Genomic DNA, 14,663 nt, shown 5'->3' with positions numbered 1-14,663 from the left:
ATGTTGCTAATTTTTCAGGCCAAAAGTCTGCAGATGATGAACCACCATCTAAAAAAAACAAAATGTCTGCACCTAAAAAGCCAGAGCCGTCTTTTAAGTCTAAACCAGAGCCACGACCATCCAAATCCCCCGCTGATCTCCCTCACGTTTCCTCTCTCTCTGGTGTTGAAATGCCTTTGCCTGATTCTACATCTGTGATGGAGGATTCAAGCGGTGTATTTCCTGTGGTTCAGCCCCCAGTCACTGCTGCTGTACCAGCAGTCTCTTCCGTTACAATAACTCGAAGGGATCCTCGTACTGCTGGTCACCGGTCATCTGTGCCTCACATAGTCCCTGATATTCCTGCTATGCCAGCAAATATTCCTATCTCTGTTGAACCTGCGGTTGTAGAAGCAAAAGGTCCTTTGCCTATGCCCCCTCCTGCCCCAGCATCTCTAGCCAGACCTGTGATGCCAAAACCAGCCTCTTCACAAGATCTGCGCAATTATGGCTCAAGTACTACCAGGTGCAGCATATATGACATTTAGTGTAAAATGCTTTTCTTTCTACATTATCATTTTAGTAAGTAGTAATATTTGTAAATCTGTTGTATTTCCACAGTGTGTCAGAGCCCACTCCTGAGGGTGAAACCGCTTTGTTCTTGTCTGGACAAGAGATGATGTGGAAAGGATTCATAAACATGCACGCTGTTGCCAAGTTTGTCACAAAAGCCTATATGGTGTCAGGATCATTTGAGCATATTAAGGAGGTTTGTTTTTTAAAGATTCTTCATAGTAGGTTGGGTTCAAGTTGTGTTATCAAATCATTTTAACAACTGTTTTTATTTTATTTGCAGGACTTGCCTGACACCATTCATATTGGCGGTAGAATATCACCACACACTGTTTGGGATTATGTGGGAAAGTTGAAGACTTCGCTGTCAAAAGTATGAAAAGAAAAAACTAATTTCAGTTGCACTAGAATCAAATTCAGAACTTAGATAGTCAACCCAATTGAAATGGTACTTCACTTTATTCATGTGCATCGTAGTGAGTTTTGTTTTTTGATGCTGAGTTTTCTTTTTTCAGGAACTGAGTCTCATTCGTTTCCATCCAGCGACTGAAGAGGAGGAGGTGGCGTATGTTTCTCTGTTTTCTTATTTCAGTAGCCGTAAGCGGTTTGGAGTAGTGGCAAACAGCAACAAACGCATTAAAGACCTTTACCTCATCCCTCTGAGCTCAAAAGACCCACTTCCTGCAAAGCTTCTGCCATTTGATGGACCAGGTAAGCATGTACAAGGATACTATAAAATCTCTTTTTTTAAAGAATCATTTTAGTGTCTTCCCCAGACTTTTAATAAAAAACTGTTTTTGTTAACATAAGGTAAGCATGATTAAAGTCTGTCTGTATTTTAACTCTTTATTCTGTAAATGGAAAGCTTGTTCCACAATTTACAAAATGGAAAACGATTCTTGGCCATATCAAACGTGCTACAAAATGTAACTCATACAATGAGTTTCTTCCAGACAAAGTTTGTGTGCTTATTTTGGTGTGTTCTTAATTCTGTCTGCAAGTTGTCATGTATTTTATGACTTTCTAATAAAATATATCATGAATCCAAGTTCAATGTCCTAGATATCTGTGTCTTAGCCTTATTTTTTCAGGTTCATATTTCATTTTAAGAACAAGTGTTTAATAATGGAGTTGCTCAAAGTGACTACCCATATTTGTAATATATAACTAAAGGCATATAACATAGCCACATCACTGAAAATTACACTTCAAAATGAAAGTGCTGCCATTTATGCTGTCTGCTCTGTTGGACTAGCTGTAATATCATGGCAACCATGTTAAGTTATATTCTGGACATCATCCTGTCTTATAGCGAAACCAAGTAAATCGTCTGACCAGCCCAAGGAGTGATTATGATCCTGAGACAAATTGCATAAAATTTAGTCGATTAGAATTGTCATTATTGGCACAAGTTTGCCAGAGGAAGAAACTTTAGCAGTGTTGTTAATAATGAAAGGCTGTTCTATCTATAGATTTTATATAATTAAGAGCTTTTATGATGTGTAAGGGAATATTTATGCTAAATTAACAAAGCTTGTGTGGTAATTACTAATTTAATGTATCACAAGGATAATTTGGATGGTACAATAAAAAACTAACATAAGAATAAGTTTGGTATAGGTAAGTTTTAACAGTTCATGTTACCAGTTTGTATTATGTGGAACAAGCTCTCTTAATGTGTATTTCTTACCTCTTAACATTTATATAGGTGTTATATCCTAAATATCCCTTAATCTATAGAAAGCTTATTTTTGAAATAATGTTTCATAATTTTTTGCAGGTCTGGAACCAGCTCGTCCCAATCTCCTTCTGGGGTTGTTGATTTGCCAGAAGGACAAGAAGCGTCCTGGGGCCCCTCTAGAGAATGAGGAGAAACGTTCTAAAACTCTAAGAGATGATGAGACAGGCCTTCCAAAACCATCCATTATTGCTAAATCTGAAATAAAACAGGACAAAGTTCTTCGATCTAGTCTGGATGCCATAAGCACAACTCCCCCAGGCACCCCTCCACCCTTCAGTGCCCCTGAGTCTTTAAGTTCTATATCTTCTGTGTTTTCCATGCTCTCCTCTGTGAAAGCACCTGGTGTCAGCACTAGCACAGGCAGTAATTCTCCATCCTCCAGTGTCTCAGCACCATCTACAGCCACTCCACTTCAGACTATCCTGAAAACACTTTTTGGTAAGAAGAAGCAAGATTCTGATGTCTCGTTATCACCTTCAGATCAAAGTGCTGTAGATGTCTCTGTGCCCATGCTGGATCCAATTGTACAGCAGTTTTCTGTAACCAAGGGTAGAGAAGTAGAAGTACAGGACGATAGACCATATGATCCTGAAGAAGAATATGACCCAGGTGTTGGCTATGGTACTGAAAATACCCATAATACAACAAAAGTATCTGCTGTCATTAAGCAAACAGAGGTCACCTCTATGATAGATGATGTCGCTTATGACCCTGAGGATGACTCTCTTTTTAATGATGCTGGGGTTGATCCAGGTGCTAAAAAATTAACTGAGCATCAAAAAGTGCTTGAAGACAAACAAATTGAGGAACAGAAGCACGAGGATGCAGCTCATCAGCAAAAACCAGAGACTTTGATTTCTCAGCCTGTTACATCTCTGTTAGCTAACAGTCAATTGCTGCAGCTCGGTAAAAAGGTTGAAGAGTTGGTGGCAAAGAGTTCAGCTGCTCCAGTTATTAACCAGAGAAGAGACCCAAGGCAGAGTAGAGACCCTAGACAGGCAGCTGCAAATAGAAGACAGACTTCTGATTCCACAGAGACAGAGGAGGAATTTCCTGTTACTACAAATAAAACATTTCCACAAGAAGCTACAGTGATAGAGACATCACTAACACAAACTTGCTCAGCCGCAGATACACAAACTGCACAGCTGGACTCTACTGAAGATACATCAGTAGAGGATGCAACCGCAGATATTCCCCTTTTGCAAGTTACTGCCACCTTGGATTCAGTGCAACCTGCCATCCTGCACCCAGAAGCATCTAAGTCTGAGGAAGAAGGTGAGGTGGAGGAAGCAAGCAAGAGTGAAGTGGTGCCTTTTCTTGATATAGAGAGCACAGAAGTTTCTATTCCGTTACTAGGAGAAAAGATTGACCCAGAGTTAGTGGAAAGCTACATGGAAAACGAACCTGAAGAGGAACACAAAACGAAGGATGATCCTATTGAATCTGAGATTAAAAGTTTTGAGGAGGTTTGGCCTAATTCTGCCAGTATTTTGAAACCTGATTCATCCATTGGACAGTCTATTTTAAAAGCTGACCCAGTTTCATCCATTGGGCAGCCTATTGAGACCACTGCAACCACATATTATAACATTTCAACAATCAGTACTTTATCTACATCTGTACACTCAGGAGTGCCACATGATGTCATCCAAGACAACTCATCTTATATGGATTCTCACAGTTCCCATATACAGCATATACCAACAACAAACCCTGCTAACATTCCACCTCCAATGTCTTTTCCTCCTCCAATTGGGCCTCCACCTATTCTTGGTCCACCTCCAATGCAAGGCCCACCACCAATGACTGTTCCACCACCCATGCATCTCCCTCCGCCAATGCAGATTCCCTCAATGCAAGGTCCACCTCCTCCCCGTGGGGATAATGATCATTCTCAATATCCACTACCTGCATCATATCCACCTTTCCAGAATCAGTGGGGTAGCAGTTCTCAGTTTGATGCTGCTCCAAGAGGTCCACCACCTCCAAATTTTACCCCACGAGGACCACCTCCATTCCAACCAATTGGTCAGAGAGGTCCTCCTCCTCAGATCTTTGATAATTCTATGAATTCAATGCCTCCTCAGCATATTGGACCAAGAGGCCCACATCCAGGGCCTCCACTACCCGGGCCACCCCCTCCCAGCTTTGATGGACAAAGGTTTAATGGGCCTCCACCCCCCTTTAGCTTCTCTGCACCTAGGGGCCCACCTCCACCATTCCCCAGTCCCCCTCCAAATCCTTTTGTTAATAGAGCTCCAACACCATCCCACTTCCCAGGGCCAAGAGGCCCACCTCCGCTTCATAATATTGGGGATCATGGCCCTCCATCTAACATGTCAAGAGGACCTGGTGATCATTTTGAAGATGGTGGGAACTCTTATCATCAGGGAATAGAGAAGCCCCAGATACCCTCACACGGGCCTCCTTTTAGGGGACCACCACCAAACCACTTTGATGGACGAAGAGGTGCTCCTACAGGTGAAATGTCAGGACAGCGATTTCCACCTCAAAACCAATTCCGTGGTTCACCTCAACACAGGGGATCATTTGAGGAACCACGGGGAACTTCATCTCAAGACTTTGAAAGGCACCGGGGACCATCAGTTCAACAGTTTGGTGGCCCGAGAGGTCCACCAGTAGGACATTATGATAAGGAAGCTGTTGGCCCGCCAGCACGATTTAACTACAATGATGATAGCCCAAGTGATGTTAGAGATGTTAGACCTGTTCGTGGACCTCTGCTTCCAACACCACCTGAAGGTCCCATCCCAATACAGGGTCGTATAGGTGGACACAGCCCAGACACCCACCGCGATGACCACTGGAGACGTCACTCACCTGAAATGAGGAGGCGAAGCAGTTCCAGCAGAGACATTGCAGAGCCACATAACCGTCCAAGTAGATTTGATGGTGGTTCGCGTGACAGAGATGCCCCCTCAAGAATGTCTGAAGAGAGGCAACGTGACTTGTCTGAGGATAGGAGGAGAGACAGAGACAGAGAAGGTGGACATGGTGGAAGATCATGGGGCTGGAACAGGGAACATGAGCATGAACGGGGCAGAGAAAGGGATCGTGAAAGAGACCGGAGCAGGGAAAGAGAAAGGGAGCGGGGTCGCAGCAGGGAAAGGGAAGGAGAACACAGTAGGGAGAGGGATCGCAGAGAGTCTGACCGATACGGAGATGGAGACAAGAGGAGAGACCGGGATCGAGACCGTGGCAGGGAGAGAGATCAAGACCGAAAAGACCATGACCGAGATAGGGAGAGAGATCAAGATCGAAAAGACCATGACCGAGACAGGGACAGAGATCAAGACCGAAAAGACCATGACCGAGACAGGGAGAGAGATCAAGACCGAAAAGACCATGACCGAGACAGGGAGAGAGATCAAGACCGAAAAGACCATGACCGAGACAGGGAGAGAGATCAAGACCGAAAAGACCATGACCGAGACAGGGAGAGAGATCAAGACCGAAAAGACCATGATCGAGACAGGGAGAGAGATCAAGACCGAAAAGACCATGATCGAGACAGGGAGAGAGATCAAGACCGAAAAGACCATGACCGAGACCGAGCAAAGAACAGAGACAGAGATAGAGACCGTGACAGAGATAGAGACAGGAGAAGAGAACGCTCAAGGAGTCGGGATCGAGAACGTGGAAAAGACCGTGAGAGAAGAGATCGGGACAGAGAACGGGACAAAGACAGAGGCAAGGAGAAAGACAGAGACAGACGGGACAGAAGCAGGAGCAGAGAAAAGAAAGAGGAAAGAAAAGAAAGGTCTGACAACTCAAGGGCAAAGTCTACAGAATCTGAAAACCCATCATGAATGTTATTCATCTTGACTGTAGACTGACACATTTTTTGTTTCTTTCTAAATTTGCATGGGTTTGAACGTTGCGTTTGAAAGTCCCTTTTGTACTTTCCTTGCTGAATATTTTATGCTTTTTACTCACAAGTCCTTGTTGTTGATAACATCTTCAGGTGTACTTCTTATGTGGTGATAATTTTGTCAGCACAACATACTCGCCCTGTACTGCTATTTTAATGAAAACTATGGAAAACTTCACAGATCTTCAGATAAAAAAAAAAAAACAAGACATGTAAATATGTATGTTTGTGTATATACAGGTATGTTTTTAACTACTTTTTTTTCTAAATAGAGAAGTCATAAGCCATATAGCTTTAAAATTGTTTAAAGGAAATGTCTTCAAAAGGTCTTTATATGGTAAAAGCTTAACCACCGTTTCATGAATATGTCTGAAGGCTATTGTTATTGATTGACCTGAAGGCACTCCAAATGTTCATTTCATTTGTTCAATAAATTCTGTGATTGTAAAACCTATTTTTGTTTTCTTTTAAGATTTTGAGAAGTTTAAATAGTTTAGATTAGAACATTTTATACATGGTTAACTTGTATGTAGATTAGATTGTATGGATTAAAATAGCTTGCTCTTTAAATGGTTCTAAATTGAGTATATCAACCAGGGCATATTTAAATTCTTTACCATTTTTTTTTGCAAAAAATCATAATCCTATACTGACTGGCTAAATCTCACACTTATTTTTATAGGACAATTATTTCAGTAGATATGGTCAGTTTATGTATGACATTTAAAGCAACTTGCAGTTTAAATTGACTTGAGAACTAAAGTAAAAGGGTTAGTTCACCCAAAAATTTAAATCCTGTCATTTACTAATAACCCTCATGTCGTTCCAAACCCGTAAGACTTTCGTTCATCTTTGGAACACAAATGAAGATAGTCTTAATGAAATCTGAGAGTTTTCTGTCCCTCCATTGATGGTCTACAGAACTACCACTTTGATGCTTCAAAAAGTTTGTGAAGAGATTGAAACCTAATCCATATGAATTGAGCGGTTTAGTCCAAATTTTCTGAAATTCTCTTTATATGACAAACAGACTGAATTTAGGCTTTTATTCACATATAAACAGTCACACACATTAATTATGGTAAATGGAGGCTCAACCATGCTTCATAAGTCAAGTCAATGTAACCTGCAATGAAACTGCTGAAAAATCCCCACCAATAACACACAGACCATTTCTCAAGATCAGGTACACCAATATTATTTATATAAAATATTATTTATTGAACAATAATAGTTGATGAACAATAAGCCATTATACAAGAATAGGAGGAAGCAGCCAAAGACTGAAAATTCTGTGACATCCAGTGCAGGATCCTTTGGAGAGCGCCGTGGCAGAAGCAGCTTTCACAGAAACTTCTGGGGTGGCCAAGAGAGGAATTCTGACATTCCTCTTAATGTCTTATTCTGTGACCTGAAACAAACAAACAAAACAAAAAAAAAACAAGGTTATAGTCATAGATTACAATTAGAAGAAAACATTTTTAAAATCTCTAAAATGAAAAGTGAATATATCTTCAAAATCATTTGTAGCTGATCTTAAGCTCATTACCTTAAACCATTCATGTTGAAGGATTTTCCTCAAACAAATCCGTTCCCGTGGGCTATCCTTCAGGAGGGATCGAATCAGGAGGCAGCATTCTGTGCAGAACGAAAGAAGCGAGTCAGATTATTACCTTATACACCTGCTGTCTTTGTATTAAGCTGTAAGATTCGACTATTCAATACTGTATGGTCAGAAAATCAGGAAAAATTCTTGTATTATCCACATTATCTATCTTTTTTAAAGCCACTTGGCTCAGGTGTTACTTTTTCCTTGTTTCTTTGTTTTGTATGATTTAAATTACAGTTGGTCTTCTTTGTTGTGATGAATGCCATCTTACCGTTTGACAAGCCAGGCTCAGACCAGATGTCATCATCAATCATCTGCCTGTCTCTAGGTTCTGGAAAGCGTCCACACACCAACAGGAATAAGAGCACTCCCAGAGACCACACAGTAGCTGGTTTACCGTGGTACTTGCCCTCTGTGCAGTACTCAGGTGGGCGGTAGTTTAGAGTGCCTGCAGGAAAAAGATTTGTCTGATGGGTAAGTACCATAGCATGAAATACCATAGCGTGTTTTCTCTGTAAAAACATCTGGTGTTTTTAATTTAAAAAAATGCTGCCTCAAAAGTGATATATGGTTTATATGTTACTAATTTAACTAGTCACTAGAACTTAAGTCCCAAACTACAGGTTTGATTCATAATTCATACCACGGAATCTTTCATAGCCAGATTCCTGCAGGAGATCCCCACACCCGAAGTCAATTAGTTTGACCTCAAGCGTATCTGTGTTGATTAGCAGGTTCTCCAGCTTAATATCACGGTGAAACACTCCACGGCGACAGCACATATGAGCAGCCATTGTTGTCTGCGCCAAAATAAATCGTGCTGTGTCCTCATTTAGGATGCCTCTGTGACAAGTCCAAAAACGCCACAGATCTTTACAAGGTGAGGGACGCTCTAAGACCATAATATATTGGTCAGGCTGGTCCTGCCAGTCCAGCAGCTCAATGATCTCTGAAACTTTAGGGCCCCTATTAGCAAGGATTAATAGGCCGACCTCTAATGGCAAGGGTGCGGGATGACCAGGCTGGAAGAAAGATCATTGTTATATGAAGGTGTTGTCATTATGTTGACATGTTTTAATTTGAAAACAGTGAAAAAACAGCATAGCGAGTGTAGCCTACTTACAATGTAGATGTATTTCATGTTCTGCGGCTTTCTGGCAATTTTCACTGCCACCTGATCAACCAAAAAAATAGTTTTGTTACATTTCTAACATGTCAAATGCAGTAAATAGTGAAAAAATACACACTAAAATACTTGAAATGGATACAGTGAGACAAAACAATTTGTTGGCTAAATATTGTAAGAAAATAAATGACAGGAACATCTGTCTGTCTGTGTGTCTGTTATTCGCATATCTCTCGAACCTTTAGTCCGATTGATTTCAAACTTGACAGGTGTCTTGCTACGGGCACGAATAAGTGCAGTGCCAAGTTTGACGTTGTTTGGATTAGAAATGCAAAAGATATCGGTAAATATATCGGTAAAAGAAGCACTTAGAGGGTTGTGGTTTAAAAAGAAACATTCTGACTTAAAACACTGTCAGCTAAACATTACTGTTTACTTCTGAATATTATATTTTATTCACGGCCATCATTTGTAGTAGCGCGTAGCGTTTTTTCCGGAGTTCACTGTGTACCCTGCTCCCTGAATCGTGTACTTCAATTTTCCACATTTATTGTATGTCATTATGTCAGTATCAGTATTTGCTTTCTACCATACACAAATAAAAATGTCACTGAGCTGAACAATTTGGTGTGTTTTGGTGACACTCAAACACAATTAATAATAATTACTAAAAACACACAAAAACTGATTTTGCACGGGCACTTAGTTGTAAGAAAATGACGATACCTCAAGGCCATCCTCCAAGCGTTTCCCTTCATAAACAGAGCCAAATCCACCCTTACCAAGCATTCTGCCGATTTCATACCGGCTCAAAATGTTGTCTGTAAAAAGATTATTCATTTTAGTTGCATGGACAGCAGTGAGTTTAATGTTTGAGGTTATGGCCGTAAACTCACCCTCAGTTGTCACGTCTACTCTGTTGTTGTGACCTGGTGCTGGACTGACTGGACTGGGATGGACTGGAGCTGGAGGGGTTTGAACCTGCTGATCTTCAAGACCACTGGATAGAGCTTCCTGAAGACCATGACCACTGTACTGTAGAGCGTTTTGATCTAAAAGCAGGGAATATCAAACAAAAGCATGTTTCAAACAGTTACTACATTAATTCTTAAAAAATAAAAGTTCTGTTTAAATATTTAAGATAAAAAACAACAACTCAAAATCAAACTTTTGGATTTTGATATAGGTGTGATGGTGTTAATTTGTATGGGTTCCCATTAATGGATACTCATATCTAGCTGAAAATGATGTAGACTTACCGATGTACAGAGCACTAATACACATAGAGCATTTACACATTCTCAACTGGTCATTGGATTTACCCTCAGCGTGTCTCTCACTAATGGTTGCAGTGGTCTGATCCTCCACTTTCTGACCCTGACCTGAGCTACTGCTCCAGTGAAGAGTGAGGAGCTCTCCAGAACTCCAGTGAAGAGTGAGGAGCTCCCCAAAACTACTCTTCTTCCTCTGTCTCTCCTGACTATCACTTTCCTCATTAACAGGCTGATGATATATATAGAGCACATAGAAGAGATTTGACCTTGATTTCTTCCCATATCACAATAAACAAAGAACATTTAAAACAAATGCACAAAAAGGTGACAAAACTATCCAACTACTAATATATATTTAAATTAATTTGTAGCTTATTAGGGCCAATACCTTAAACCAAACCTGCTGGTCTGCAGGAGGAAGGACTTCAAGACCACTGGATAGAGGTTCCTGAAGACCATGATCCTCTAGAGCACAGACACTGTACTGTAGAGAATTTTGATCTAAAGCAGGGAATATCAAACAAAAGCATGTTTCAGTCAAATAATAATACTTATTAAACATTGGAAACTCATATTATGGCTATTCGTCCGTTAAAATATTTAATTTTTTTCAACTTTTATAGTTTTTTAAACAATCCTTGTTTAAATATTCATGACATGTCTTGTCAAACTTCAGTTGTATTTTGATATAATATGGTGTGGTAATTAATGACTCTTCAGTGATATTCTCCAATTGTAATTTGATTTACCCTCAAGACTTCTCTCATTTATCGGTGCAGTATTCTGGTCTGAGATGGCGCCGCTCCAATCACAGTAACGAAGCTTCACAGACCTATCCATCCTCCTCCTCTTTCTCTTTGGCATCTCATTTTCCTCACCAGCAGCACTAACGGGTTGATGGTTTTCATCCGCATCGGTGCTCTGATGAGATTCGTACACCTGAGCGCTAGAACTAAGCTTTCTCTTCAGTGCCATGATAACAGTTGTCCACTTGGGTAACTCTATCATATGAACTGCAGAATAAGCAATGAGAAGACTGAGAAAACTGACAGTATAAGGCGCCACACAACGTTCTATTTCTTTATGACGTCATCGCATACCTGAGTGACTCTTTTCGAATGCGCGTGACATTGTTCACAGCTGAGAAAAGGTTTGTTTTCTATTCTTACCTCAATTATTTGTTATGTAGGCTATATTTAGGAAATGTTTCTATTCATAGACGGAGCGTGTGTAAGGCTGGGGAAGGATTAGCCATGCCATGGGGATGGCTAATCCTTAATCAAAAATTAACTAGGGATTTGGGCAAAAATGCACCTGCACAAAACTAAATCTTGTATAGTGAAAATGGAAATTAAATGAAACGCGAGAGTTCTCGAGTTTTGTTCAGTGCACGAGCTGAACTCTGAATTCTGCACCCTCGCAAATACACTCATAAACTTATCATGAACTGAATTGGTTAACAGATTTGGAGATTGTGCTCTTGAGAGCGTCTACTTTAGTTGTTCTATTTACAACGGGTTTTTTTTTTTTTTTTTTTTTTTTTTTTGCAGCGTTGAGCAATGTAGCCAATCACAAACATACCTGATGATTTCTTGAACGCAATGGCCAATCAGATTCAAGTTAGAATCCCACATCGCCACTAACTAAAATCCTCGAGGGTTTTTTTCCAGTGAGTGCTTGAGATCTGCACAGTGCACACTCAAATCCATTCAGAATTTGAAGTGTAAAAAAAACGTGTGTTTTCCTGCATTAGGTAAGGCCAGGGTAAGGCAATAGCAGGCTATGTATTATTATTCGAACTGACTGTCATAGAATGCCAGTAACCAGATGGGCACCAATGCACCATTGACTTCCATACCTTCTTCCCACCCCCTCCTATGGAAGTCAATGGGGCAGAGCCCCACCAAAATATTCATCCAAAAATAGTACACTGAATTTTTTATTATTATTATTATTATTATTTTAAATCTAGATTTTCTAGACTATCTATTTTAAAAGTGAGGAGGATATATTACAATTAGCGCATGGGCAGGCATACATGATACGAGCCCTCCCCGGCTACAGCGCCGCACACATTTCCAATGTAAATCTGTGGTGAGAAATGGAACTGCAGCGCCACAGAGAGCATTCGAGCATTGGGGCAACTTTCTGACCAAGACGATATCAGTCCGCTTCAGCTCTGTCTGCATCAGGTCAGTTCTTCCCTATGTGGAGTATCAAATTAATTCGAGTATAAATATAAACCCTTTAGTTTAACGTGCTCATCTGAATAACGTTAGCTTTTACAGAAGGCTAGTTATGTTGTGTTTGTTTTGTGTTTCTTCTGAGATTAGACATGACTTGTTTTCCTCACTGGAATTTCTAACTTTTAATATTCTAAACTAACGTTACATTCGGACGCAATAAATACTACATTAAGTCTATCCTTCCTTTTGTCATGTATACTAACGTCTGTCAATCATCATCAGAGCGCCACCCTCAGGCTGAATAACGCCTGAATAAATAAATAGAATTCTGCCAAAAGTGTGTCTGATGTGTCCAGCGATTACGATAATATAGAGCTTACAAAATGTGTATCATTAACTAGCGCTAAGACCCAGAATCTGCCCTACCTAAATGTATGGCCAGGAGCCGCTACTGCTATCATATTCTTCAAAATATCTTATTTTGTGTTCAACAGAAGAAAGAACTTCATACAGGTTTGGAACAACTCGAGGGTGAGTCAATTATGACAGAATTTCTGGGTGAATTATCCCTTTATGCTGCAATATTTTGACATGGTAGAATGTTTTGGGAAATCTTGCATATTCCTCTGCTACACAATCAGTAGTCAGTAGTAGCCTATCGCTTTTTCTTCACAAAAAGAGTAGCCTACTTTATGGCGTAGTATAGTAGGCGAAATGAGTCGCAACAATTTCCTTCTCTTTGTAAGATTGTCACGACTCACTAATAGCTGATGCATTTTCAGTCATCTTAACCGTGTGCTTCTGTATAGGCCCACTTTATTTGTGTCACATACTGGCAATGCTGTTGTGTCATTAAGAGCTTTCTTCATTGAAAATGATCAGCACCATGGGATTAAACAAATGAAAAACAAAACAATAAAATGAGACACAATAGCCTACAGAAATAGATTTTCAAAATACAAACATTTTCAAACAGAAGTATGAATCAAAATAATTGAAAAAATATTTGATCAAATTAATATTTTATGTATCGTATTGTAGCCTAGAAAGGTCAGATAGGGACAGTTTGATGTGATGCTGCCACGCCAGAAAGACATACAGACAGTAGTAATCTAATTTAGACAGAAGATAATTACTACTGTGCATCTGCATCCCTACTAGGACATTTTTCCCATGTCACTGCAATAGCTCGTCAGTAGGTGGTGGTATATGCTCACAGAGGAAACTGAAAGAATGAAATTGCTCCACCCCAGTAACGAAATTAAATCCATCACCCAACAAACCTTCTTAATTTGCAGGTGTAATGTCCAGATGGTGTATGTTTTCATCATCTTTACTCAGTTTGATGAAAAGATAGGATACATCTTACTGGATTAATTATCACGTTGAAAAAGATGAATCTATAATCTCTGATTAAATTTAAAGAAGCAGAATGCACAAAATTCAGTAATTATCTAGCAATGTTTGTCTTTTTGCAAATGTCATCTTATGTATTTTGATATGTAACTGTATATCCTTGTAACAGGATTGTCTTTGTCCTGGTAGCAGCACAATGGCTTGTGATATCTATCAATCCTGCCCTTTTTAAGGTCTTTCAGAATGATACCCTCAATGTCATTTCAGTGCGGTTCAAGTGTCTTATCATTTATCACAGGCAGACTGTGTAAAGAGCAGCAAAAGGCCCACAGAATCCAGAATAAAATATAAACCTCTCCATCATTCTGTTGAGCTGAGCTTTTGTGGTTTGTCTCACGTAGATAGCTGCACACACACTCAGTGTGTGACCTGTATCTGTGCCTGCGAATGTGAATTGTGCCATGACATAGACATAGACAGTGACATTCTTTACTTTGTATTTTTACTATTCAGCATCTTAAAGTTATGTGGATATTATCATGTCCTTGGGGGACACATCAGAACGGCATTAGTGATGTAATTAAACACTGGCAGGATGTTCCCAGACATAATACATTTTTGAAAATGCCACAGAGTGTTTGTGTTTATGATGGTGATGGTTTTTGTTATGGTTTATCTTGCTGTTTTACCCCCATGTTTGGCCCTAAATAGTTAGTTACCCTTAATAATGTTTCTGGCCTTGGACTTGCTCCTACATCTGTGTTGAGAATAAAGGTTGATGATAAAGGTTAATGACCCCCAAAAACATAAAAAACAGCTTTAACCAGTCTAAACTAGTTTTCAGGTCTTTAAGGTACAGTAAGTGATTCATGAGAAACACTGTTGATATTTGAAATCAACCCAAACAAACACAACTCTCCCTTC

The 14,663-nt window shown here is 39.9% G+C and overlaps 2 protein-coding genes across 7 annotated transcripts in view; one reads left to right on the top strand and one right to left on the bottom strand.

Annotated features, from left to right (window-relative positions):
• The window catches only part of dido1 (death inducer-obliterator 1), a 28,709-nt gene extending 22,070 nt beyond the window's left edge, over positions 1–6,639 (top strand). For all 6 annotated transcript variants that reach the window (XM_056240807.1, XM_056240806.1, XM_056240809.1 and 3 more), the window contains 5 exons: positions 19–505; positions 601–748; positions 836–925; positions 1,068–1,263; positions 2,333–6,639. In XM_056240807.1, coding sequence (XP_056096782.1) covers positions 19–505; positions 601–748; positions 836–925; positions 1,068–1,263; positions 2,333–6,126 — 4,715 coding nt within the window. In that variant the 3' untranslated portion in view covers positions 6,127–6,639. The remainder of the gene's footprint in view (positions 1–18; positions 506–600; positions 749–835; positions 926–1,067; positions 1,264–2,332) is intronic.
• Positions 6,640–7,283: 644 nt separating this feature from the next.
• On the bottom strand, positions 7,284–9,742 carry LOC130075957 (serine/threonine-protein kinase pim-2-like). The gene is made up of 6 exons (XM_056240801.1): positions 9,650–9,742; positions 8,921–8,971; positions 8,441–8,819; positions 8,069–8,245; positions 7,738–7,826; positions 7,284–7,599 (listed from the first exon to the last, which is right to left on the bottom strand). Exons 1-6 carry the CDS (start codon positions 9,710–9,712, stop codon positions 7,588–7,590), a joined length of 771 nt encoding a protein of 256 aa, XP_056096776.1. The 5' UTR covers positions 9,713–9,742; the 3' UTR covers positions 7,284–7,587.
• Positions 9,743–14,663: the final 4,921 nt, after the last annotated feature.

The sequence above is a fragment of the Rhinichthys klamathensis genome, unplaced genomic scaffold (genome assembly GCF_029890125.1).
Source record: "Rhinichthys klamathensis goyatoka isolate OS25496 unplaced genomic scaffold, OSU_Roscu_1.1 h1tg000613l_1, whole genome shotgun sequence".
Classification (NCBI taxonomy): Eukaryota; Metazoa; Chordata; class Actinopteri; order Cypriniformes; family Leuciscidae; genus Rhinichthys; species Rhinichthys klamathensis.
This window is presented reverse-complemented; position numbering and strand designations above follow the sequence as displayed.

Coding starts and splice junctions, on each gene's coding strand:
- LOC130075957 (XM_056240801.1), bottom strand. CDS start 9,712: ATGCTTGGTAAGGGTGGATTTGGCTCTGTTTATGAAGGGAAACGCTTG. Junction 8,972..9,649: donor GCTTGGAGGATGGCCTTGAG/GTATCGTCATTT, acceptor TTGGTTGATCAG/GTGGCAGTGAAAATTGCCAG. Junction 8,820..8,920: donor ACATGAAATACATCTACATT/GTAAGTAGGCTA, acceptor TCTTTCTTCCAG/CCTGGTCATCCCGCACCCTT.